The sequence below is a fragment of the Camelus ferus genome, chromosome 10 (assembly GCF_009834535.1).
Source record: "Camelus ferus isolate YT-003-E chromosome 10, BCGSAC_Cfer_1.0, whole genome shotgun sequence".
In the NCBI taxonomy this organism is placed as follows: Eukaryota; Metazoa; Chordata; class Mammalia; order Artiodactyla; family Camelidae; genus Camelus; species Camelus ferus.
In genome coordinates this window covers 22,848,259-22,876,217 of record NC_045705.1, presented here as the reverse complement: position 1 = coordinate 22,876,217, position 27,959 = coordinate 22,848,259, and the positions used below count along the sequence as shown (strand labels likewise).

Here is a 27,959-nt window from a genome sequence, read left to right as displayed (position 1 = left end):
CATGACACTAGCAATGCCATAAAGTTCTTGTAATAATTAATCATTATAAACACACACACACACACACACACACACACACACACACACACACACACACACTCACTAGGTATTTTATGTTCTCAGTCATCATCATATCCTGTCTGTGGTGCTCTTAGTCAAATTATCTTCACAAAGGGTGTGGGAGATAAAGATAGTGATGAATGGACCTACATCAAATACATTTAAGTATTGTATCAAAGATATTATTACATTTCTGTGACTAATACATATGAACCAAATTTTGTAGATCCTATTAAAATTCACAAGATATAATCTAATTTTTAAAAGCAACTGGCCACTAGTTAGTTTCAACATGGAATCCCAAATCAAAGTTAGAGTCATATCCTATAGGAGTGCCCGAACTCTGTTAAAGGACAAAAAAATATCCTTTCCCTTACCAGGAATCACAGCACAGACAGGTCATGAAGGTGAACTCGTCACTGTGTTCTCTGTCTCCCCGCCAAGCACAAGAACCCCAGCAGCAAGAAAGCCCCACGGCACCCAACAGAGACTAGCAAAATCAGGACAGCTGAGCTGGTCAGGGAAGGGTAGGGGGTTGTTTCCAGACGGCAGTCACCCCACCTGAATGTTTCTGAGCAAAAAAAAAAACCCCATTTGGGGTAGACCCTGTGGCCTACGCCTGGGTCCCTGTCACTGGCCCAGATGAGAGTCTCAGGACGTCCCCTGGGCACTCTGTGCAAGGCCTTCTGAGGCACTGTTCTCTGTCACCAACTCTACTGCCAAGACAGATGCCCCGGCCTTCTTCCAGAACAGCCTCACAAACCCTCCTTGATTTCATGTTTCTGAGATGCACCTCCCAATGGAAGAGAGACTCCGTCCTGCGATGCAGTTTTCATAATCTACGTTTTAAGGGTGGGGGGAGGGGAACTAAGGCACCAAAAGAAATAAAATCCTGGTCCAGGTTACATACTGAGTTAATTACAGAAGATTAATTCAAACCCCATATCCTATGTGTTAGGATTTTCGGTCCTTCAGGGTGAAGGCCATTTATTTCAGTCCTTCTGGCTCTGAGAGGGCCTAGAACACAGTGGAAGTAATAAATATTCACTGAGTGTATATTCCCTGTTTTGGTGCTACAGACCACTTTCTGCTTTTAAGAAATCCAAGTGAAAGACAGAATATTTTTAAGAGGAGAGAAAATGATATAGAGTCCCTGAAACTCTCACGCTCTTAGGAATATGTTACATTCTGCTCTCACTTTACAAATGGCATTTTCTTCGTTTGATAAAAACGACTCTGTATCTGAAGAGATCAACTTTAAAAATTGGCCTGGGTTCTCCTTCCTCCTCTTTTCTAGGTCTTACTCCTTCAAGGAGACATTTGGGGCAAAAAAAAAAAAAAAAAAAAAAAAAAAAATTCTTTTTTCAAGGAAAAGAAGTTATCTGTGTACTATGGAGAAACGGAAAAGAAAACATTCTTTTTAAATTTCTCATGATACACAGCATGGAAATTCTGTAGCTTCAACCAAAATAAGAGGAACAAACTTGGGGTTAGAAGGGGCCACAAGAATCATCTAGTCATGCTCCCCTCTCCCTGGTCCTGTGGTCCAAATCAATTGGTCACACGCAGTTTCGATCATTTTTAGGTGGACCCATTCTCCGGGAAGCTCAAGCACCTTTCAAAAGCGTCTTGAAAATTCTTACACTCCTAGACCTTTGAAGGTGCTGCTCTTATCTTTCAGTTGAATAAACTGCAGCTAGCAGTATGGTCTCCGTCTTTTATTTGGCACCTGCAAGGTGAGTCAGGACCTTTGGGACCAGCCTGACCACAGCCCCACTTCTCTGGAGAACTGCCCACCATCTACTCAGCGGAGCTTTGCCCACCGGGCCTGCCCGAGCCCCTTGAACCCAGCCCACATCTTCAGCTTAGCTGATTGGCCTGATCCCTGCCCTCCATCCGGCCTGAGTCCCAAACTGAGCCAACTACCTTCTCTCCTGGGAATCTGTAGTCACACAGGCCCCCTCTGCTCCAAAGGGCCCTGTAATCCTAAGAGCCTCATGCTCTGAAGGGCCTCATGCTTGGGAGTTAGTACTCCCCAGTGACAATCTGCACTTCTTAATATTCTGTGTTTTGCAAGTGAAGCCTGATAGGGCGGTTGAGCAATGCCCCAGGGCCTTGGTCTCAGCTCATCCCTGGTCCTGTCTCCTACAGCCTCTCCAGGAGGGGCTTTCGGTCTCCTGCTTCCCACCGCCTGCTGCCTCTTGACCACCCCGATCTACGCGTACTGAGAGCAGGAAGGTTACAGTCTCTTAGGGGCCCTGTCTACGGTGGGTTGCAGCAACAGGTCCCCGGGAAGGGGAGTGGTCTTCCCCACCCTAGTGGGAGCCACGTTTTCATTGTGCACCAGGCCCTGCAAATTGCAAAGCCCACTCTGTCTGCTGGCCACTTCACCTAAGGACACGCCAGCTGGACACCCGTGGGACTTAAGGCTGCTGAGACCTAAAGGAAAAAGGAAAAAAAGAAAAGAAAACCAGCCTTGATTCAGACAGCTATCTTGCATTGTTTTGTCTTTTGAAGCATCTGTTCTCCCTGGCCCTCACCTGCCCGTGTTCCCAGCCCTTGACACATGCCTGACTCTAGAAGCTGCTGAGAAGATGTTTGCTCCAGGGCAGTGGTGATGCTGTGTGGGAACAGAGCTGGAAAAGATCCCAACTTTGCTCTGGTCCCACTCCCTGCCCCATGGCACCAGCCCCATCACCTCCCCAGTCCAAAGGCTTCAAGCCAAAAGACAGTTACATTAAGTAGCGGCCACCTGGGAAATGATTCGGGACTTGGAACTGGGCCTGTTGTTACTGAATGCTTCCCCCCCACAAAAGCTCGTAGACAAAGAATACACAGCACTCTAATGAAGCAACCGAGGATCCCAGAAGTGAAAAAAGAACTAACCTATCTGCTTTTATTAAGACATTGAAAAGTGGGCTGCCAATAGGAGAACAAGGCTCAGAGGAAAAATGCAAAAAAAACAAAAACAAAAACAAGGATGTCTGCAGAAGGACATCCAAAATAAACGCAGTCCTCAGCGGGCTGGAAAGATCGAGCTCATTCTAGGTAATCACAGAGGGGGCGAGAGGAGGTGGGCGAGGGCAGAGGAGAGGGTGGGCGGCTGGAGCACAGAGCTTGGCAACAACGTGCATCTCCCATCAAGCAGGCTCCTCCCCAACCCGGCCAGAGGGACTCAGAAAAACAGGGAACCAACAAGCTAGTGGGCGGGGAGAATGATGCTACTTCCATCTTCCCAGACGGAAGAACTTTCCATGCAAGGTAGGAATGCTGTAAATGCTCAAGGACCCCCTAGCTGCCCCCGTTGCTCCTAACGCTTTAGCAGTGAAGATGATAATGAGCAAAGGAAGGCTGACAGTAGAGGTACTGGTCTTTGCGCTGTGTCAGGCACTGTTTTACCCCTCTCGTTCATCAACTCACTATACCTTTGCCACAAACTTATCCCCTTTACACAGAGGAAGAAACTGAGGTTCAGAGAAGCAACTAATAAATGTGAGACCAGAATTTGCACCCAGGTTGGCCAAAATCCAGCCCAAGTCTTTCCCCCAGCCTATTTCTCGGGTTTACTTTAGCAATAACGATAAAGATGCTAAGATATGACTAGCTATCATTTGTTGACTGCCGACTATGTACAAAGAACTTTACACGTCACCTCATCTGTAACTGCATCAGCCTTTTGAAGTAAGTGCTATGACTGCAACTAGATTACCACTAAGACAGCTGAGGCTCAGAGAGGTTAAGTCACATGCCTGCAGCCACACAGCCAGTACCTGTTCTAGCAAGGATTGGAATCCAGACCTACCCGGCAGAAGGGTTTGGTGTTTTTAGGCATTGTGCTCACCTACCCTGTCAGCTGGAGAGGTTTTTTATGCTCTTGCCCACAAGGGGAAGTAGGCGAGATCCCTTCAGTTCACAGATACTGGGGGCAGCGGGCTTGGCAATTTCAGGCCATGTAACTAGATTCCAGCCAAGCTTCCATGCTGTCTTTCTGCTGCCCAATGCTGCTGCCAGCTCCCCAACCTCCACCTCTCCAAAGGTGCTATCCCATAGCCTTCCTCTCCATTATCCACACTTAATACCTGGCAAGGGGCACACCTGGCTCCCAGGTGGAGTCTCTTCCCAAATGAGACATTCTTTCCTACCCCCGAGGGGTCTGGGGGCATGTGACTCTGCCCACCGAGAACGCGTATTAAGCGACAGTTCCATTCCAGGCATGCATCTCCGGGGCAAAGGTTGCTGTGGTTGGTACCAAGCCAGGGATGGAACTCATGGGCCACCTCCATTTCTTTTCCCTTCTGTGACTCTGAAAGGGCAGCTGTCATCTCTAAGGATGTCTACATTTCCTGTGAACCTGGATGCCTTCCTAGATAATCAACAAAAAGTCTTACAAACACAGCTCACCCTCAGGCCCAGAGAGTTCTTAATAAGCCCATCCTGGGGTGGGGGTTGGGGTGTGGGTGGGTGTAAGGAAACCAGAGAGAAAGCCCTAAATGGAGACTCAAAAAATTTTAAAACTTGGTACAAATGCTATTTCTTCATTTAGCACCATTTAGCTGGTAGTTAAAAGGGTGAATCTGACCTTTTTAAAAAGCTGTTTTACAAGGGAAAATAATCCCTTGTCTGTCTTGCTGGAAGTAAGAAAATAAAATTTAAATTTAAAAACATAGAAATTTCCTTCCTCTGAGGTTTTTCAGGGGACACCTACAGGACATTTTCAACATTTAAAGTACAAATGTTTTTCTTCTGGGGCCAAATGGCCTGGGTGTGATCTCTGCTCTACCTTTTTCTAGCTGTATGACCTTGGATAACAACCTCCCTTCTCCCAGGTCCAGTTGCAGTCTATGCAAAATGGGAATAACAAAATCTTCCTCATCAGCTGTCAGGAGGAATAAATGACTGAGCGCAGGAGAAAATGCTCTTAGCAGCTTTCAGACTTAAGCACACATGAGAATCATGGAGAACTTGCTAAACACAGACTGCTGGGCTGCAACCTCCCAGTTTATCTGCAGTTAGTTAGTCTGAGGTGGGGCCTGAGAATCTGCTTTTCCAGCACATCCTCAGGTGATGCTGAAGATGCAGGTCCAGGGACCACACTTTGAGAAGCACCGACTTAGAACAATGCCTGGCACATAAATGCTTGAAAATAGTTGCTGTTGTTACTATGACCATTGTTTTTTGGCCTCATAGCTCTGAAATAGCCTCCGAGAAAGTTGCCCCGTGGCTTTCCATGTCCAACAAACATTTCTCAGCCCTCCCACCTCAGTCTTTACTTCTCAAGAATTGCTGGTGTTTTCACGTATTTTTGCCCCACTGTTTCGTGTCTATCCCTGGCTTCCGCCCCTCCCCGCAGTGATACCCTGACCCCATCTCCTGCCATTGCCCGCCTGGTCTCCTGGAAGTCACCCAATTTCACCTACAATGGGTTCCTGAAAACACGTACTCCACAAGACACTCGGGTGACATTAGGAAAGCTTCTATTCCCGTGGAGCTAAGAAGGATTATAAACTCCCTAATTACACCTCATCTTTGGAGCTCATCTTCGAGTGATTTATTTGCGGCATTTTGTACCTAGATGTTCTTTCTTTAACAATTGAACGTGCAATAAACTCAGTCCAACGAGGCTGAAGCTTTGCAGTTTCAACATGCCCATGGATTTCCACCCTGATCTCAATTATATTAAGATCTATGGTTATCAATTTCAAGACTCATTTTTTTCCCATTATCTTCAGAAAATTTGAGTAAAGTACAATAAAAATATTCAAATTAATGCATGAAATTCGTGTAACTTGCTGAGGAGATTAAGCCTGGAAAAGGGGCTGGAAGGAAAACGCTGGGTGGTGGGCAGCCCCACAGAAGGCAGCCTAAAACAGCTGGGGATCCTCCTGGGAGCCCCCAGACTAGCATCACCCCATCCTCTTCCTGCTTAGTGGCCAAGGGAAGCTTTAGGCCACCCCAATATCCACAGACTCCACAAGGCTTCTCTTCCAAGATCTGGCCAAATAAAAAATGCAACCTCTAATCGCATGCTCCTCTCCCCTATTCCTTATCTTCTCACTGGAGCCCAGCTCCTCTTGTTCAGAATCCCTTTATACACTGGCCCCAATTTTACCTTCAAAGCAGAGTACATGTGAATTGTCCCTTACTACCTCCTGTCCCGCTAATTACCTTTTTCCAATTTCGGGAATCCCACTTATTTTAGAAGCCTTCTCTGGCTGGCTTAAAAAAAAAAAGAGGTGACACTTTTCTCCTTTATTCAGTTTGGGTTTGGAAATTGCAGAAATAATTTCCCCCACTCTTTACTGTCTCTCCACCCAGCTTTCTGTGGATTCTTACAAGCCCACACTTGTAAGAAGTCCTATCTTTGTCCCTACAAGTCCTATCTTTGTCCCTACAAAATGTATTTATTCTGGGCCTGTTTTTTTAAGCCTTTACCATCCATTTGGGTCTTTAGTTAACACTAGGCTGTGTGTTACCCACATGGACACATCTACATCCCTGCACTTCAATTTCAAACACTGTGGTGACCAAGATGCTTCTGTGGGTCTCTCCTTCAGAAAACTGCCATGTGCTACATACCTTCAATGAATCTTCTCTGATAATGATGCATTAAGGGGAAACTGGCCTCCTGAGACTCCCACAGGTATGAGCAATAGATGGAAATATTTATATCAAACAGTACTAGGCTATCCGTGACCTACTGACGCGTATGGTGGCCAACTTTCCCCTTTTCTCGGTACTCTCTTGTTCAAGGCCACTGACAACACATTGAGTCTCTGTGTCAAGCAAAACTATGATTCCACCAAAAAGGAATTTAACATTCTGGGCTGGGGAAAAGCTTTCAACAGACACAACACAGCCAGCAGATGCAGAGGCACAGAAGGTGTTATCTTCGACCCCTCCCTCCCATCCCTGTACCCGAAACTACCAAGGTACCTAGTCAGGTAGTAGAAAACTTCAGAGCATTTCATATCATCCATTTTCAAAGTTAAAAGGACCCAATCATCCCTCAGAGCTGTCTCCAGGACAGAAGAGTCCCTGTTGGAAACCCCCATTATTCTTTCGGGCACACTTCAAAACAGACAGAGGAAGAAGGAAAATCAATGCTGGAAATGTCAAAGATTTAGCTGGCCAGTGTCTTAGGAAATCTCTCTGGGCTTTTGCCCATCAAACGGCCTGCCTGTCTTCTCTGCGTGCAGACACGAGATAAGCATAGTTTTTCCCACCTGCTTTCCCCCTCCCCTCCCCTCAGGTCATTTTCATTACTCTTCACTGAAGACATTCTTTCTGTGAGTCTTTCTTCAAAGCTGCAAAACGAGAATGTTCACTTTCCAAAGCAGAACACCAGTGATGGCTTTTCCAAGTAGTGGTCTCTGGGTTGGGGGTTCTGGGTCTCAGGGCACAGACCTCACTGCTGAGTGCGGATGCCCGGGCGGGGGCTCGGGGGCAGTCATCTGAGCCTCCACGTTGAGGAGCCCAGTCATCACCTTCCCCAGTAACCACGTCTGCAGCTTTGAGGTTTTACCTGTCCACTCCTGGGTTCTGTCCCTCACTTGCCCCCAGACCTTCCTCCCTCCTCCTTGCTGGAGGAACGTTCTTTCCAGAGCCTGCTCTGAGCTTCCTTCTTGAAACAACATCTGATAGTTGAGCATGAAGGCTAAGGGCGCCTCTGTCAGCCTTCTCTCCCGGATTGCCCTCCTTACACGAAGAGGTCTTCTTGGTGTAGCTGTGGAACCAGCCCATTTTTTAAGCAGTGCCTAACATGGGACTTTCCAAACCTGAGTCTCTCGTGAACCGCCTTCACCACTCGGCCACAGGCCGGGCCACTTACACTATTATTCTTTGTCTCCTATTTTTCTTAAATCAATCCACTTTTTAAAAACACACATATGTTTAAAAAAGAAACCACAGCAACATCATTTACCGTAAACAGAATGTAACTCAAGGATCAACTCAGCGCAAACAAAGCGATGTTACAAAATCCTAATCAGGCCATGCTCCTAGCTGAAGACACAAAGTTTGAAACCTGCTCTCTCTTCCTTAAACGAGAGATCACCAAGTCTCGCAGAAATGTAACAGTCACAAGGGCGCAAACCAAGGTTCTCCCTGGCATGATGAGAAGAGCTAAAGGAAAATGAGGAAGGGAAGCAACTCCCAGCCATGAAGGTGAGTGTCATTTAATGCCATTGCGGGCACCACCTAAAACCTCTCACCTAAAATCTCCGTGGTGGACACCCCCTCCCTCTCTCCCAAGAAAGTTTATTGAGCGTCTACTATGTACTCGGGAATTTCTAGGGACTGGGGAACCAAACACAGTTTAAAAAAAAAAAAAAAACTCTTTGCCCACATGAGACTTAAAACGGACATTTCAATAAACAGGGTCGAAGACAGACTTTTCTCCAGTCTAGCACCTTAAAATAAGGAAAAACCCAGATTCAAAACTATGAAAACCAGTTGCCACCCCACACCCCTAGAAAGAGACTGACTATTCACCGAGCAGTTTCTCTGATTAAGCTCTTGATAAAAATGACATGTGGTTACCAGCTGTTAAGTGTCTAATACACTTTGTAAGCAGTATTAACTGCCCCCCAAACCTCAGGGCTTCCCAGATAAACATATCTCCACCCAAAAGCTCTCCCCCACCCATCCGAGGGGCAGCCCCCAGTGCCAAGAGAGGACTGACATTTAAAACCCGACTGAAGCCACACAGAACCCTGTCTATTTTAAATGCCAACGAGGAAGGCAGCTGGGCCAGATTTCTCCAGGAGGGACTGAAAAAACCACTTCTCTGTAGTTGGATTTAAAACTCCATCACCAGAGACAGCAAGAGAAGAGAGTGTGGGCACGACTGACCTTTGAGTCAAGGGCAACAGAAATGATTCACATTTGTGACTAACTATCTCTTTCTTAATCTTTGTTTGTCTCTTTCTGGACAGGGGCTTCCTTTGAAACAGCTAAGACATTTGACCTGATTGAATTCCAGGCTTCTGCTGGGTCTTGCTTTGTCCAGATTTAGAGTGACCATTCTCTGGTGTGTGTGTGTGCATGTGTGTGTGTGTGTCAACTGACATTTGTCATTCTTTCACAGTGCACATACAAGTTTAAGCTTCCTGATTTATGGAAAGAAAAGGAAAGGATGCCTGTGTTGTTTTTAAAACCTAAAAACTTGCAACAATCTAAAAACTATGCTCACCTTAGAGAATATCACCAACCTGAAACCAATTTGTTATGTATTTTTATGTTAGTTTTCCATGGAAGGGGATGGATTACACTTTAGAATAACAAGTATGACCCTCAGACAACACGGTGGGTGAAGGGGGCCGATCCTCCACATAGTTGAAAATCTGCATATAATTTATAGTTGGCCTCCATACCCACAGACGCAACCAACCACAGATCCTGTAGTACTACAGAATTTACTATTAAAAACAAAATCCACATTGGGAAGGGGGAGGGTATAGCTCAGTGGCAGAGTGCGTGCTTAATATGCATGAGGTCCTAGGTTCAGTTCCCAGTACCTCCACTTAAAATTAAATAAGCCTAATTAACCCCCCCAAAACAAACCAAAACAAAGAAAATGTAATAAAGCTAAAAAAAAAAACTTAAAAAATAAATTAAATAGTATACTTGAAAAGATAATTGTTTAAAAACTCACCCATAAGGGCGCCCCACACAATCAAACCCATGTTGTTCAAGGGTCAACTATTTTGTGAATTTAATAAACAGTTATTATCCTGTCTTACTCTGCACTAGTCACTGTTCAAAGCACTTTATGAATCATCATTAATTTCACAAAAACCCACTAAGATTAGGTCCAAGACCCTTGTTTTTACAGAACAGGACACTGAAACAGAGAGGAAAAGAAACTTACCCAAGGTCACATAGCTAGGAAGTGGCTATGCTGGGCACTGAACCCAGGTAGTCTGGCTCTAAGCATTTGTCTATGCTGCCCCAGCCCCCCTTACACTATGCTGTGTGCTTTGCATGTGTTATTTTGTGTAATAAACCATACAATGACCTATAAGGTAGGTCATATTTCTTATTCCATTTTACAGATGGGGAAACTGAGGCACAGAGAATTGAAGCACCTTGCCCAAGCTCTCTTGGCTAATAAGTGAAAAGTGGGGGGTCTGACTTCACTAAAGTGTCACCCAGTCAGTTACATGACACCTTCCCCTCAAGCCTCCCTCCATGTGCCTTTGGTTGGAGTCAGGAAGGCAGCTCAGGTCAGTGGATTAGAAACCAACCTCTAACTGAACCTGGAATCTTGAACTCATTGGCCCCATAACAACAAGTTTTTAGGCAGGAGGGATGTTAGATTGTCTGGTCCAATTCTGTCTTTAACAGAATAGACCAAGAGGTTTAGTGACAAGAAAACTTGGCTAAAGGGACATATAATTAGAATTAACTAGATACCATACATGGGGGTGGGAGGGAATGGCATTAGAGAAGCAGATCTCAAAGTGTGGTTTGGGGTCCCCTGGGGGATGCCCCAGACCTTTTCCACATGGTCAGAACGATTTCCTTAAAACACTAAGCTATTATGTGCCTTGCATCCTCCCTGAATGTACTGGGGAATTTTCCAGAGACTACATGACATGCAATAACACAACAGACTGGCTGTGAGACAGACATCCTAGGCCCCAGGATGTCACCTAGGGTGTCTGCGCCTCCAGTCTACAGACAAAGATTGGCCAACACATAAAACAATGCTCCCCTTCTAACAATTTTTTAATTCTGAAAAAGTTACTTTTCATAAAAGTGCTGTTTATGCTCACGTGTGAATGGGTTTATTATTTGAACGAATTAAGACACATTGTAAAGTTTCTCAGGTTTAATTTCTAATACAGTGAAGACAGCTAGAGGTCACTCAAAATAAATGATCATTTTTAAGAGCATAAAGGAGTCCCTGAGACCAAAGAGCCTGAGAACCACTGCCCGAGACGGCAATCCCCATAAGAGCAGGGACCAGGCTTGCCCTGTACCCCTCCACAGCCGCTGCACCACAGAGCCCATAGTGAGAACTAGCGATACACAGTTTTGGATGTTAAAGTCACGTCCGGGTGCACAGTATCGGCCATCCCTTTAGGTACGTGTACCCAGATGCACAATATGACGTGCTCAGACCCAAGTAGCTTACCTGGAAATAGTCTGTAATGAACGATCCAAGTTCACTCTTCAGCAGCCGCCTGGAGAGAGAGAAAAACCATCAAGCAGCCCTTGAGGCTACAGCTCAGGGAGTCCCGTTCACGGATGCATGATAAGCTGGTGTGCTCACCAGGGGCACAGGGACTGAGGCCAGGCCTGAGGAGGGAGTGTCCTTTCCTAGGCCCTAGTAACCTCCCACCTCTGCCAAGGTCACTGAGGAATCGGGGTGATGGGAATCCTAGAGGGGGATCCATTCTTTAGTCCACTCTACAAAGCCAACATTTCAAGAGGGTAGCCACAGCAGATCCTAAATCTAATAGAGGCGGAGGCAGGCCGAGGCACCAGCTTCATGTACAGAAAAAAAAAAAAAAAAAAAAAGGAAGAGAAAGAGCCCAATTTTGTAATCCCCTACATTTGCAACTTTATGGTTTAAAATGCATTTTTCATACATTCTTCAACCAAGGATTGCAAAGTGTGTGTGTGTGCGTGTGTGTGAGGGGATTATTATTCCTCATGTATAAAGAAACTGAGGCTCAGAGAGGTCCCCAAAATATGTCAGTGGCGGAGTTAAGATTCAAGCCCAGACCTTTTGTAACTTCAACATTTTCATGTATAACCCCACCCCGTCCCACCCCCAGATCCATCAGAGACATTCAGCTGGGTGCCATGGCTTGAGTGGTCTTACTGCCCATCCCCGAGGAACTGAGCAGTCCTTCACATAGATCTTACTTATCCAGCACGAACATTCACTTGGCTTCCCTTTATGTGCCAGCCATTGTTCTAGCACCAGGTATACAGAAGTGAACAGGACAGGAGGTCTCTGCCCCCAAGGAGCGTACATCCCTGGGGAAGGGTGTAGAGAGATAGTAGGTTAATCAACCCACTCCCAGGATAAGGTTAAAGAGTCTTAAGTGGTAAAAAAAAAAAATTAAAATTGGGGGGAGGGTTCAGCTCAGTGGTAGAATGTGTGCTTAGCAAGCATGTGCTTAGCATGCACGAGGTCCTGGGTTCAATCCTCAGTACCTCCATTTAAAAAATTATAATAATAATAAATAAATAAACCTAATTACCTCCCTTCCAAAAAAAAAACCTGAATGAAAAAATGAACAAAAAGCAAATGTTCAAAAAAAATTTTTAAATAAAAATTAATAATGGGGGTATTGGCACCAGACCCCCTTCTCCCTGTGACAAATCATGGGACCATCTCTACTGCTTGTTCTTTAATTTGATCTAAACAAGGTGAGCCAAGAATAACTAGTTCATCAGCTCCAATGAGCTCCCTAGGGAATAAAGTCTTCATGACTTCCGCTGATTTCATTTACACATCCCACCAGCCATGGTTATTAAGGTGCAAACACTCAAGGTTCCGACAACATCTGCTGGGTTCTAACTCCTCCAAAAAAAAAAAAACATTCCCAAGTGCCACTGTAGGATAAACAGGAAGTTATAGCCAGGTGTCACAAGGCGCAGAAGATAGACACAATTAAGATTGAGTCAGAGGAAGAAGAGACATCCATGATCTAAGTTTCTGTACCAGAAAGAGCCCTGGAAAGCTGGAAAGCAAGGAAAACACCTTCCTTTTCCCAGGACAGAAAAACGTGTCTGTGGTGGACACTGCATTTTGAGATCCAAGTTAAAGGCAGGCTCTTGGAAGGCCACCTTGTCCTCAGAACCTGGGGGTTCGCCCAGACTGTGGGCGGGTCTGACAGAGACAGGGAAGCCTTTGCCAGTCACTGAGCCAAGAGCAGGTAGGTCACGGCTGGTGTTCAAGGCTGGAGGCATCTCTCAGACAGGAAACAGAAATCACGTGGGCAGCCCTGGCGGGGAGGCTCTGAAACAGGAAGAGGCAGGGATGCAGCTTCTGGCTGCCAGAAACACTTCCCAACAAAGTCTTCATGGCCTCTGGGAAGTCCCAAAACCATTAAGTGAAGAAGCCAAGCTTCATCAAAAAAGTGGGAAAAAAGTTAATAATGGGCTACTTGTAACAGTTTCTCAAGCATATCTTGGGTATCACGACGTAGAGGGACCAACATGGTTCTGAGACCAAATTATATGCTATGGAATTGGTGTCTTGAGGAACTCACACTGGAAAAACACTGAACTAATGATGATGCTTCAGGCAAAACAGAAAGAGAGAGAGGTCAGCGGTAAGGGTAGGCATTTCAAGGTCAAGTTATGGAAACTCCCCTGGATCAAGGCGGAGGAGAAACAATCGTGAACTGCGGCTGGACATGATTAGTTAGTTAAATTATTGCCCAGGGACTTTCACAGTGGTACCCAGGAGAATGGTGATGCTACCCAACTGAGGACCCCAAGAAGTCTCCTCCCCTGTCTATGAGGAAGGGCAGAAAGGCTGCAGTGACGGGGATGGGAGAGCACCCTTATATTATAGCAGCAAGCCATGGCCAAGGCCAGAATTCTGCAGCGCATTCCAGGAAGTCAAAGCTTGAGGTAGAAATCAGCTGATGAAGGAGCAGAGACTAAAGAGTGAACTTGCAATTGCCAAGACAAAGGCATAGCAAAAAGGACTCAGAAGCGCACAGCAGCCACACCAGGGGCAGCAAAGGTGGTGATGGATGAGAATAAAGAAGCAGAGTATGAAGAAATGCCTCCACCACAGCGAGAAGGGTGGTCCTCAGTCCTTTACTGAAGCGGGACCAGACCAGGTGTGGGAATCTGCTTCAGGTAGTGGACTATATATAACCAGGTGTTAGAGAACCACACAACTGTCCTTTTACCAAATCCTGAGTTCAAAACCCTCTCCCTCTCCACTTGGTATCATTATACTGAAGTATCATGACACAGTAGACCGTACCTGATCACTTACATCAACATTCTATTGTCCTGGGCAGGTAACTCAGTAAGCTGCTCTGTCTCTTACAAAATTCTGTCGTATTTCTGTCTGAGCGTGAGATAGAAATAGTCAGTGCATATATGTATAGTGCTTTCACCACAGTGGAATACAGGAACCAACATAAATGTGCACCAATAAAGTGCTCATTAAAACTTATGGTTCATTCATACAATGAGGTTTTAAGTAACTGTTAAAAAAAAAAAAGGAAGTGCTCTAAGTAATATGGAAAGATCTACATAAAAAAATGCAAGATACAGAACTGAGTATATAATATGCTACCTTGTGAGAAGGGAAGAAAAAAGTATATATAATTATTTACACAATACCAACAAATTCATTTGTCAGATCTGCTCTAACTTGCTGTTCCATCACAGCTATGTGATTTGGTTTCCAGGAAGCCCCTTGAAGTGAAGTATTTGGTACCTTGATGTTTAAACACACAAAACACACATGCATTTTTTTAATTACATATAAGTGCACTGGGTTTTATCTCCTCCTCTCCATCTTCCCCAAGTAGGAGGCTGGAGAAGGTTGAAGCAGCTGCTGGAAATTAAGTAAAGCAATGAAACAGGTTAGCAAACTTTATTCCTTGACGTTGGGAGACACTGTGCTGTAGACATCAAACCACCTCTTCAGACCCCAGTTTGTGGACCTTGTATAAAGTGTCAAGTATCCCCAGCTGCTTTTCCATAAATATTCCTTATATATGCATAAAGAAGCTCTGAAATAATAGCCAACAAACTACTGTAATAAAAGGTATCTGATATGTATGTATGTGCATCACTGGGACACTGTGCTCTGGGACATTGTGCTGTGCACCAGAAATTGACACACTGTAACAGAATATACTTCAGTAAAAATAAGAAGACGAAGAAGAAAAGGTATCTTTGGCATAGGAGTAGGAACTGGGTTTCTGGAGTATAGGGGAGGGAGAGTCTTCACTGTACATCTCATTATATATTTAAAATGTTTGTACCCTGTGGACATATCCTACTCAAAGATATTAAAAAAAATTTTTAATTAACAATAACCACCACCAAGGTTACCAGCAGATGGCTTAAAGCCGAGAAGGAATTGTGGGAGTGTGTTCCCACATCAAAGGCACCATATCAGGAAGCAGAACGTGCTAGAGGAACAGAGAATCCCACAAGGCTGAGAATCTGCCAGTGCAAACCCACCTCAGGCTGGTAATTCGAGAATTTAGCTCGGGGTGGGGGGTGGGGGTGGGCAGGGAGTGGCAGTGCTGGCCGAGCCAACCTGAGAGCAGTTTGCAGCTGAGTCATAGTGCAAGATCCACCATCTATTTCTATACTCTGCTTGCACTTGGCTTATAAGGAAAGAGTACTTCTGAACTGAGAGAAAGGGATTTTCCACCCCTCTGCCTTGATGGACCATCTCAGGGGGCACTCGGCAGTAGTTTCCCTCATAAAAAGGAAAGGGTGACTGATAGAGCATCAGGACCCCATGCATGAGTCAATTCGTTGAATCACAGCCATTTAGCGAAAGCCTACTCTGTATTAGACAAGGTGCAAGGCACTAGAAGAGAAGGATGGAAGGGCTCAGACAAAGACTCCTGCCCATCGGGGCCCCTCTCTCACGAGCAGGGGCACCATCTTGTCCAAAGATGCCAAGTATCAAGGCATTGCCGCTGCACAGATGTGTGGCTAGTGACAACCTTTGCAGGTTAACTGTACAGGTTAGCCCCTTGTACCTACTTCCTCAACTGGAACATGGGGATAATAAGGACACCCACTTCACAGGATTATTGCAAGGGCCAAAAGAGTCAATCCTAGAAAAGGGCGTCCTTAGAAAGGGGTCCGGCACGCAGAAAGGCTCAGTAGGTGTCAGCTACTACGGTTCTCCCCAAGTCTGCTGACCCCGAGCCCACACTCCTAAGAACTCCATCCTACTGCTTCTCAGCATCTTCTTAGAAGTACTGCCAGACCAGCATTTCCTAACCCAGGTGAAACTCATGAAGGGGGCCGTCTATTAGGGCCAGACCACCCTCCAAAAAAAGGGCAGAAAGGTAGGACAGTTGGGGCAGAGCTTGGAGGAAAAGGTTGCTGGGGCCTGGGGGCTGTGACAGAGCAGCATCCCAGCGGAAGCAGCTCCTGCTTCATCTGTTTTCGTGGATGAGGCTCCAATGCTGGGTTTCACTTGAAAACAGAATCCCACTGTTAACCACCACCACCACCGCCACCATCAGCACTATCAGCACCATCAGCACCATAACCACCCACCAACATCAGCACCACCACCAGCACCACCACCAGCATCATCACCATCAACACACCACCATCAGCACCACCAGCACCAGCCACTGAGCTAGAAAGAGAAGGAAGTGGGGACCTGGGAGTAATAAGGGGATGCTCATGTGAGACTCAACCCAAAAGAGAAACAGGGTACAAAGTTCAGTCAGAAGCCGAGAAGACCATAATAGGGAGAAAAGGGGAACCACTCACTCCCTGGTCTGCATTATCTCCCTCTCTCTCCCTCCCAGGCTGACCGGGTGAGACATCACCCCAGATGACAGAATTTCCTGTTATTACACAGACCTGCCATCTCACCCCTCACCCTCCTGTCAACTCAACTTCCCACTTCTGTGGGCTCGAAGGTAAACAAGGCTCAGCCCCAGCTGGATTCTAGCTGGTTTAAGGGCACAGGGAAGGCTGGAGGGCAGGCAGGGCAGGGTGTGGCAGAGATGATGTAGAGAAAAAAGCACCTTGGATGTGGGCCACAGCCTCCCTAGCACACAGGGAAAGCCCCAAGGCAGCAAAATCCCAAAGGATGGTGAAACAGCTAGGAGACAGGTGCCGCAGGGCTAAAATTTAGCCAGCACGAGTCAAGACAGCCATATCAGTTGTGAAGTATTTCTGTGCCATTTGGCAATCAGGGGCTGCCCCAAGGACCCAGCCCCCTTGGTGGGATCCAGGCAGTGCCCTGATGGTCTAGGAACAGCAGGGGGCCTCCGGGGTCCCGTGCCTGATGCTGTAGAAGGGTTAGTGCCTGTCGGACCTGACCGTTAAAGTCTCCAAGATCACCCACCTTGCTTCTGCAACAGGACGTGTTTCAAGGAGGCAGCATCTTTTAAACAGTGACACATGAAAACGCCTCTTTCCTCGGCTGGCCCGTTCTATGGGGGTCTGTCAGAGGCGGGGTGCATGACTCAGATAAAATGCTAGGACTCTCACCCCTCTCTGTTTTTTGCACCCCAATGAGTGGCAGCTGGAGACAGCAAAAAAGATGGAGAAACCCAACAAAGAGCACTTACAGAGCTCCTAATTATGTCGCACCATTGGCACAAAGCATCTCGAATTCTCCAATAGCCTCTTAGGTAGGAATTTATCTTTGTTTTGAAGATGAGGAGACCGGTGCTCAGAGCCTTGCCTGGGGCCACACACTGGCAGACTTGCATCTCAAACTGAGGCCAACCTGAACATCAGGCAGTGGTACCCCCACTCCCACAGGGGCAGGCAGGGAAGGTGAGGGAGGGAAGTGGGCAGCCACGGACAGTGGGGGCTACAGCAAACTCCGCCAAAGTCAGTAGCCAGGCCTCGCTCCCAATGACCAGTCCAGGTCCAGCATTGCCCGATGTGAACTTTCCAGAGAGATCTGGATTTTTAGGGGAGATGCCCTGATTTCTAAACGCTGTGCAGGCCAACACTGTGCATGGGGCCAGCCCCGAGGTTTCCGAATAGCCACTTCCCTCTAACTACTCCTCCCACCCCCAAAGACAAGTGTCTCTCCACCAGAGCAGATACAAGATGTCAGCACACAGGCAGAGCGAGCTGGGCCAAAAAGGGAAGATCTCGCCTGAATTCCTCCCAAACTGGGGTGCCCAGGAGACAATGCCCCACTCACTTCACGATCTGCTAGTGAATCTACATCCTCAGCCTTAAATCTGGACGATGCCGGCTGGGGGCCTCTTGCAGCCCACTTTACTGGGTGTTAAGGAACATGAGAGGTTCAGGTTCAAGTCCCAGGGCAGCTACTAACTAGCTCTGTGACTCTGGGCAAGTTATTCCCCCTCTCTGTGCCTCTATTTCCTTGTCTGTCAGATGGGGATACGGTTGTACCTGGCTCATAGGGTGCGGTGAGTTTCACAGGAGTTAACACACAGAGCCTGGCCTGTACTAAATAAATGTACGCTCAAGTTGGCTATTAACATTGCCTCACGGAATCTGTCTCAGACCGGTTTCCTCTGCCAGCCTGCCCCGGGGACTCCATCCAACTCTCCTCTCGCCCCCTCCCAGCTCATCCGCCAGCTGTGGATCCCCCGACAGCCCACAGACCCCCTCATGGCACTGGAACAATCTGGGGTGGGGCTCCCTTTGGGGCTGCAGGCAGCCAACTGACTCAGAAGGAGGACGTTACAACTCCGACCCATCACAGATCAAGCTCACTTCTTGGAAGCTCTTCTTTCCTTGAAAACCTCTGGGGTTTCCTTCACAACACCTCCCTCCCAACAAGAACAGAAGCAGGGTGGTGGGAGAGAGAAGGAAAATGTGAGTTTCCTGCCTCAGGCCAGCTGCAGATAACTCATCTCTGGTTTCCGGAAACCTCATCTCTGAGCATTTATTTCTGCTGAGAAAAAAAAAATGCCCCCAGGAAGAGGGAGGGGTGGGAGGGCATGGAGACGCCGGTGGCAAGATGGTTAGTTGTATCCTCCCTTGCCCTTTGCACCTGACCCCCGAGTGCTCCGCCTTCAGATTTCAACTGAGGAATGGTGACACCCAACCATGCGCCCATTCCCCGCCCTCCCTCCGCACATCCCCCGCATCTGGATTCTCCCATCACCCCACTTAAAACATCGTCCCTGATTAAATGAATAAAAGCATCAATGACCCCTTCCTCTACATACCCCCGCCCCAGCCAATCAAAAGGTGGGTGCACTTTTAAGAACCTACTTGCATGGGTTCTTTTAAGAACCAGCACACACAAATCACAACTTTCTCACCCTTTTCTAACTTTCTATAATCCTTGGAATTGTTGGCTGAAAAGAGTGTTTAGGAAGAGCATGCTTCAGTATCTGAGTTTGGCCATTCCGGTTCCGGGGAAAACTCGTGAAAACCCAAACCTCGAACCCAGACTTGTCCCCACTGCCAAAATGCAGCCGCATCAGGCCTGAGGCTGGAGAGGGGCCTCAAAAACCACAGCAGTGTCCCAAAGAGAATTTAAACCAAGAAGATATCCAGGCCCAGCCCACGCCACTGCAGACAGACACTTGGGACAGGCTGAATTGTAGATTGTGACGACGGGATTTCATGAGAATATGTCTATTCTGAGGGGTCATTTTCTCTCCTGTTGGGATAGAACCATCTGCAAGCCCTGTTTTCTAAGGTAGTTACAATAGAAAATATTCTGATTGATGACATGTCTTAGAAGAAAAGACCAATTATTTGCGATGACTGCATTTCAGGACCCAGTTACATAAAAGTTACTTCCCTGGACATCCTTTGCATTGGCTAATCTTTAAATGAGTTCCCATTTCCCAGGGAACACACTGAATCCACAGTCAGAAAGACGGCCAGGGCTGGCTGGGGTGACCTGGGGAAGCTGATTTAGGATTTGACATTGGACTTGGATAATCCATCAAAGTTTATTACTGTTTGGCTGGAGTTGAATGAAGAACTGGGATAGTCATTTCCTCTTGTTCTTTCCTCTGCAGAAAGGAGAAACAGCTGGCTCTCCTTGTAAGAACTTAGCCTCACTCAAACTTCCAGCCTAGTACATTCCTGGAGGAGCCTGGCCCGGACCTCTCTAGTTCAAAGTCAGCTCACCTCATCCAAACAGCCAGAGAACACTTGATACAGTACTGTTCACAGGGCAGTTCACCCCTTTGCCCTGGGTTCTGGTGTGTGGTACTCGTCCATCATTCATCACTTTATTGTGGCCAAATTTCCACAATAGGAGTACTAACCGCTAACATCTATTAGGCACCAAACCTTGTATGAACAACATTTCTAGCATCATCCCAGGCCTCCCAACCATCACGAGGTGGATGCCACTACTATCCCCATTTTATAAAAGAAAAAACAGAGACTTAGAAAAAGGAAGTAACTCACCCACGGTCACACAGCTAGTCTAATCTTCATCCCTAGTCTCTCCGAATCCAAAAGCTACTCTCCTAACAGGTCAAAAAATTCTCTTAAACCTGGCACAGATCTTCCTGCACATGGAACTGTCATAATTGAAAACTGGGCTTGAGAATAACAGCCTTCTCTCCTTTCACGCCTTCTTCCTCCATCCCTACCGCCTGTGCCCTCCCCCACCTGATGGGGCCTCAACCCTGGTAACTTTACCATTGTATTCTGCAAACAGGCCTTGCCAAAGACAAAAAGAGAGAAAAGAGAAATCAAAACCTGTCTATTTGATTGTAACCAGAGAGTAGCATGTCAGTTTTGGCATTTCAATTCCTGAAATAAGGGCAGCTGTGTTTATTTCCAGGTCAGCTCTTGCAAACATGGGTTCACTTTATTCAGCTTGGGACACCAGGTCACATGTACACCTGGGATGTGTTTCATGTTCTCAGCTATATTCTCCAAGTGTCTGTGATGGGAAAACCCATCTCCATCCTAACCACCATCCTAAAGAACAACAGGGGATGGAGGGTCCAGAGCATGGCTCATCGAAGCTCTGGTTTTTGACAGCTTTGACTTAATGCTGTGCTCCATTCACATCTCGGGCAATTAGCTTCAAACCCAACCATATGTGTTTCTCTGCAGCTTGAAAATTGCTCAAAACAGAGTGAGGAACATCCAGCAGCCCCCTTAAACCCAACAATGGAAAGGAGGGTTGGGGGAGTGTCGTGGCCCTCAGAGGAGTGCTAGAATCACAGCACATTGTGAGAGATGGGGTCCCGGAGGCCTCAGGAAAGGAACAAAGGCAGAAAGAGAGATCAAGACCATCGGCTTAACCCTTCTTTCAGCCTAGAACCTCTCTTTCTGACCCTACAATATAATGCAAAGAGCGTGGGTTTTACTCGGACTGAAGATTGTCCCCCTCATCACCAAAGTCACATGTTGGAGCCCTACCACCCTCCCCACCCTGGGCAAGGTGATGGTATTTGGAGAAGGGGCCTTTGGGAAGTTCCACCAGGAACCCAATCCGCCAGCACCTTGACCTTGGACTTCCCAGCATCCAGAACAGTGAGAAGTAACTGTCTACTGTTTAAGCCACCCAGCTGATGGCATTTGTATGGCAGCCTGAGCAAACTAACACAACTGACTTAAGTCAGAGAGGGGCTTACATCCTGACCACCGTTCATAGCTGTGTGACCTTGGACAAGTTATTTTGTTTCTCTTACCCACCATTTTGTAGCTAAAATACCTACTGAGAAAAACGGTTGCCTCCCAGGACTGTGAGGAGGGTTGAATATTACATTCAACGTGAGAGGCGCCCACCGCTTTCCCTGGCACCTCCAGCCACGTCTGCTCCCTTCTCGCCTGCCGGGGTGGCCTTAGCGCCAGAATCTGGGGTGCAACACCCCTCACCAGAGAGGCCCGCCCACTCGAGCTACAGCTCATCTCATAAACAGGCAGCCTGTTGATCAAATTCAGCCCACAGACGTGTTTTGTTTGGCCTGTACCAATGTTTGGGGGCATTTGGATTATTGACCAGCATTTAAAAGACAGGACATTTCACATAAAAACCTCAATTTCTGGTTCTTCTGGGGAAATAAGATGGCATGTCACTGGACCTGCATTCTTCCAGGGGGACGGGGAATCCTGGACAGAGGGAGAGCTCTCACCTCCATCCTCCAGGCCGGCTTCACCCATTCAGACCTGCCGGGTACCGGAGGACTCTGACTTAGCAGCCCCTGGGTTAACAGGGCTGGGGAAATCTGCGTGCCTGTACTTTTCCTAGCTGCCCATAAACAAAGGTCTTAAGTACAATTTCAGGATCAGTCTCCTGATGTGAGGAACAATTAGCACGTCCCTGAGTCACTGTTTTATTTACTCATACGTCTCTTGTGAGCTAAGGAACACTCACGGAGAGGCCAGGATCTTAGTTCTTGGAGGAAAACTCACCTCTTGCAACCAGGAGGTTGGCTGACCCAGCTTTGGCCCTGTCACTCAACTTTCGGGGCCTCAGTTTCCTCCTCTGTAAAAGGAGGCCTTGGGCTAGATGACCTCTGTTATCTCTTTTCATATTTGTGTAATTATTACGTGAAATTCAAGCCCGTGGGTAGAACTTTAACACAACTCTGTTTACTTCTGAGCTCAAAAGGCTTTAATGAAAGCAGGGCTCTTAAAACACCTCAATGGCCCTTAACAGAGGCCTTAACTAAGTGTAAACAAGCCCCAAATAATGGCCTTGTTTAATGTTCTGCCCACTCCAGGGCCGGGTCTTTAGCCTTGATGTTCTGCACTTAACACACCCGAGAGGAATGAACACCAGAGCATTAAAAGACCTGCTGTTCAACCTCCTGTCCCCGGAAGACCCCGGGGCTCTGGGCCCTGCCTGCCTCTCTGCCCTCATTGCACCAAAACACAAACCCAACCACACCACCACCCAACCTTCAGTGCTCTGTGCACGTGGGTTTTCTTTAAGTTCCTTGCTCACTGCCACCACAGGACCTCTGCCCCTGCAGTCGCCACCACCTGCAGCCCTGTTCACCTAGTTAATGCCCACTGATGACAGCACGAAGCATCACCTCTCCATTCCCAGCCTCCCTGGCAAGATCAAGTCCTGCTAACACACACCTTCATCACATCAGCTGTGTTGCAGCAGCCGTCACAGGTGCATTTTTACATTTTACCCGTGTGATCAGTTGACTAACAATTATCTCCCCAACGGAATATAAATTCCAGGAGAGCAGGGTCCATGTCTGTCTTTGCTCATTCTTGTCTTTCTAGTGCCTGTCTAATAGGGAGGCACTCAGATATTTGATAAATGAATGAATGAATGAAAAGCAGACACTACTCTCCCGGGAAGATTCTGGAAGACATTAAACTCCTCAAGAACCATGTCTTATTGAGGGTTTCATCACCAAAACCTATTAGTAATGAGAGCAACATCCCTGACAATGATGGTAAGAGCTCGTGTATCCCAGCCCTGCTCTGGTAGACAGTTTATTTAATAAGTCAATTTAATCTTCGCAAGAATCTTATGGAAGTGGCCACATTTCCCATCCCTGTTTCTCATTAGAGGAAACTGAGGCATAAAGAAGTTGGTAAGCCACTTAGTAAAAGGAAGAACAGCAATAAAACCCAAGCAGTCAGGTCCCAACCGCCAGGCCCTCTTGCCTACTGTGGTCCCTAAAGACCAAGCAGGGGACAAGAAATGTTTACAGAATAAATGACAGCTACCAGCTGTCAGCCCTCTACCCCCCACCACCCCCCATACACACTATACATGCGAACCAATGGACAAGCCCTCTCTGGAGCACACGTCTAGACCCATAAGGGCCCCAGAACTTAGCAGCCATAAGAGCATCATAAAAGCCAACAGAAGCAGCAGCAGGAAACAAGCAGACAGCAGAACTTAAGGGAAGGCTCCCGGTGGGGTAGCCCCCACCCGCCCCAGCTCAGCCCCACGGGGGAAGGGCCCCGCCTGGCCAGCCACGTACCTGATGTTTTCATTCAGTGCGTAGAGCTCGTTGCTCTGCAAGCCGCCCCCTTTAAAGACGTTGATCACGGCAGTCTGGACGCTACGGGGGGAAAGAGAAACGACCCCTGGTGAGAGGCTTTCTCCACAAGCAGTTCAGGGCTGAAGGCAGGAAGGGCCAGGGAGCCCGTGCCACCAACACGGCCACATTTTCTATCCCCAGAATCCATCACTTCCAGCTGAGGGTCCTTGGAGAGCAAGGAAGACTGAGGCCAAGAGGACCACAAAGTCGCCTCTCTCCCCCCACTTTCTCAAAGGCTGGCAGGCCCTCCTCCCTCGCCTCACTGGACCCGCTGGTGAACAGCATTCCCGAAGGGCAGGCAGGGGGATCTGCTCTCAGGCAACTGCGTGGCCAGCACCACCAGGCCTGCAAGAATCCAAAATGGCATTTCCTGCAAGCGGGAGCTGCCCTAGGCCTGGGGTTCTTTCACTCAGACCTGTCTTCACAGGGCAGCCTGGAGGCCTGTGGCCAATGTGAAAGGATAATTCCTTGCCTTTCCTTGCCTTTTAAAATTAAAAAAAAAAAAAAAAAATTCAAACATGGACTTTAATTGTCTTTGTCTCTTAATAGTACTTTCCTTGGAAGAACTTCAGAGGGGCTGGCCTCAGTTTTCCTTCCCCTCCCACTCCTGCAGGGGTCCAGGAAGAAGAGTTAGTCCGTGGAGGGGCCGCAGGGAAGTCTTGACTCCACATTCTCTGGACCCCAGCCCAGTATTTCAGCAAAGAGCTGACCACAAGCTTGTCGTTACCAAGGGTCCCAGGCCTTTTGTAAAGACGAAGCCTCCACTTAACCTCAAAACATTTCCTATTTATTAATAAAATACGATTCTGTTTATGACTTGCTTCAGAATACTATAGGAGAGTGGAAGATACAGATTAAACAAACTTGGCCAGGCATTTATAATCTCTGAATTTGGGTAATAGACACACAGAGATGGGGTCTTATACTAGTCTCGCTACTGTATATTTGCATGTGTGTGTTTGACATTTTTCATGATAAAAAGTTCAAAAAAATGAAAAAAAAAAAACTATTTCTGAGAACCCCCTCCCTCCTCATCATAAGAGTTGTGTATTCACTGAAAAAAAGAAATCCATAATGATCCAAACTACAAAACTCAATAATGCTTTAAAATAAGCAATGCACTTGATTTATCCAAAGGGGAAAAACAGCAGCTCACAGAAGGGCAGAATATAATATGGGTTCAGCCTCCACGCAGTGTTTGGCGCACAAACGTTCAGCCAGACACCTTACAAAGGCTGCGTCTTCTCTCCCACCACCTGCGGCTCAGAGGTACGAATCACCCCTGGATTATGCTGCTTAGTTAGCTTTTCATAGATTACGTCTTATTGTCCCAAATAGTTAACAGGTGACTTGAGGTTACTTCTATAGCCCAACTCAGGTCAGCTGACAATTTGGCACATGACTAATGGGCATGAACAGGAACAGTAAGTTCAGATCCAATTGTCCTGGGCTGGTTAACTGACTGTGAGAGCCCAGCAGTCCGCTTTCCCTCTACTAAAACAAGGAAAGCTGGGGAGAGGAAAGGAGAGAGGGCCAAATTAGGAATATGGGTTTAACAGATACAAACTTCTACACCTAAAATAGGTAAGTAACAAGGTCCTACTGTATAGCCCAGGGAACTATATTCAATATCTTGTAATAACCTATAATGGAATATAATCAGAAAAAAAATTGAATCACTTTTCTGTGCCCCCTGAAACTAACACAATATTGTAACCAACCATACTTCAATTAAAAAAATGCATATTAAAAAAAAAAACAATAAGGAAAGCTAACAGATACAGGCTCTGTGGGGAAGTGCTCTCTTCAATCACCCCTATGCCCACGACCTCCTGAAGCTGAGATCTCAGGAGACGCTAAAGCGCAGTCAGCCCCTGGCCCTGCCCTGGCTCTGGCACCCCTACCCACCCAGCGCCTCCTTTACCTGTTCCAGGCTGAATTGGAGCTCAGCTGCAGAGCCTGGCGGGCTGCCTGGAAGCGGGGCAGGTCGCTGAGCGCCGGGGAGCTCATGAAGCGCGGTCTCGGCCTGCGGAAGGAGCCCATCTTGGGGAACTCGACGGGCAGGCTGGGGGCGAAGCCGCGGGTCATAAGTCTAGATGAAGGGACGGCTTCTCCTCTGGACCAGAAGGTTCCGACTGCTCACGGAAAGGGCTTCTCCCAGGGCTGCCTTCGGGCCCTCAGGCTTTCCAAATCCACGACGTTAGCCCACACCTGAAAAAAGAAGGCAGCTTTTATTGAAAACTCCTGGGCTGGGCTGAGCAGCCCTCCTCTTGGAGGAAGTTGGCTGGGACTTTCCGGCCAAACCATCCTAAAAACAATCCCAGGACCCCACAGTAATATCTATACCCTGCCGGTCCCATTCACAAGTGTTTGCAGGCCTCTTTTTGATTCTAACAGTGTGGTCACCCCAAAGTGAGAAGGCAGCGACCGTGGGTTGAGGCCAGTCCTACAGAAAAATGATTTCTAAACTGTGCTTGACTGTGCCGGTGAAGTCATAACAGGCCTGCTCAGTTGCAGAGGGCCTCAGGATCTCCACATGTGCCCCTGGAAGGTGGAAAGATCTATGCAAATCAGTGAATATGGCAAAGAAGTAATAAAACCACGCAAGCCCCTTCAGCAGCCTTAAACTAGCTGGCTTTGAGATTTAACTTGCCCGACAAAGGTCACCCAGTAAGAGAGGCCCCATTTCACTGCCCTTCTTTAAATGGGCCTGCTAAGTGCAATTCATCTGGATAATTATGGGACATTAACTCCTTTTATGAGCATCTTAAACTCCAGGTGACGGAGTTGCCACCCACTCAGTGGCACTTGTACAGGGAAGGGGAGAGGCGAGCAGAATGGATCACTCAGGTGTTCGCCTTCCAGCTTCCTGTCGAAACAACCACTGCTCTGGGAAGCTGGTCAGCACTGAGGGTCACAGGGTGGGCTCCGGTCTCCCTCCACTTCTCCATTCGCGACCCTCCAGGCCTCCCACTCCAAGCCATGTGTGCGCCCAGCAAGACACCTGGGCAGCCCCAGCCACACACAAGACTCCTTTTAACTAAGGGTGGTTTTCAGCCAAAGGGATGATGACTGCAGCCTCCTCAGCCTTGCGTCAGCTGCCCAGTGACACACAACGAGGAGATGCCTCTGACTCATGTGTCCCCTGCAAAACCTGCCACATTCAGATCCAGGCAGCCTGCAGCTGTCTCCGTCTCTGCCATTCCTACTTCTAGACGGAGCCAAGAGGCCTCCCCGGAGCACAGGGAGGAAGTGGGCTGACCAGAGTGGCCAGAAGGGAAAATCTGACACACCCTGGATCCACCTGCTACAACGCTGGCTCCTCAGACACAGGCTTGTCCTAAATAGAACTTGGAAATGACAAGACAGATGGAGCTTTGGAGTGAAGCCAGTCCAGGCCCCCGTTCACAAGTGACCAAAGTGAGGCCCGGGGGGGGGGCAGAGGAACGTCCAGCATCTCTGAGGGAGGAGAGAGGACTGGCTAGACTCAGGTTCCTTGACTCCTGATCTAGAAAACTCCCCCGCTCCCACCGAGGCCATTCTGTAAACTCCTTGAAGACAGGCATCGGGACTTAGATCTGTACTCCCAAACCCAAGTGCACTGCTTAAGATAAAAATGAAGGAAAGGATAGCAACTAATAAGGCATCTCAACCGCCTGTCTGACGTGATGACAAGCACCGTCCCAGTGGATAAACTTACTCAACCCTCACAAAACCCCATTTGAAGATCAGAGAAGTTAAGTAACCTGCCAGAAGTCACACAGCTAATAGTGGCAAATCGTGGACTGATGACTGGCCTAACTCTACAGCCCATTTCCACTTTGCCAGGCTACCAAACTCAGCCAGAAAATCAGAATCAAATCTACCAAGTTAGTCAGGAACATCCAGTTGCAAGATTTCATATCAAAATTCAAATCTCATGCTGCGGAGATAGATAAACAGACATGAGGAACACGAAGACCACATTTGATGGGGACAGGAAAGCATGAGGAGAAAAAAAATCAAAGGATAAAGCACTGACTGCCTTAGTTAGACACTCCACTCCTTACTGTCTGTGTGACCTTGGCAAGTTTCTTGACCTCTCTGAGGCTCAATTTCCTCCTGCATGAAATGAGCTTACTAGCATGACAACCTCAGGGTTGAGTGAGGACAAAATGAATACATATTTGTAGAGCACTTAGCTAGAACAGTGTGTGGCAAACAGCAAACGCCTCATAAGTGCTTGTTAAACAAATAAAATACCTTGCTGTTATTTCTAAATCTCCAAGC

The 27,959-nt window shown here is 47.4% G+C and overlaps 1 protein-coding gene across 7 annotated transcripts in view; it reads right to left on the bottom strand.

Annotated features, from left to right (window-relative positions):
- Positions 1 to 27,959, bottom strand: part of PRR5L (proline rich 5 like) — a 131,187-nt gene that overhangs the window by 25,379 nt on the left and 77,849 nt on the right. For 6 of the 7 annotated variants that reach the window (XM_006195033.3, XM_032488477.1, XM_032488475.1 and 3 more), the window contains exons 2-4: positions 25,615 to 25,901; positions 23,631 to 23,711; positions 11,198 to 11,246 (exon numbers count right to left, since the gene is read on the bottom strand). In XM_006195033.3, coding sequence (XP_006195095.2) covers positions 11,198 to 11,246; positions 23,631 to 23,711; positions 25,615 to 25,778 — 294 coding nt within the window. In that variant the 5' untranslated portion in view covers positions 25,779 to 25,901. The remainder of the gene's footprint in view (positions 1 to 11,197; positions 11,247 to 23,630; positions 23,712 to 25,614; positions 25,902 to 27,959) is intronic. The other variant, XM_032488479.1, reaches the window with a different exon arrangement.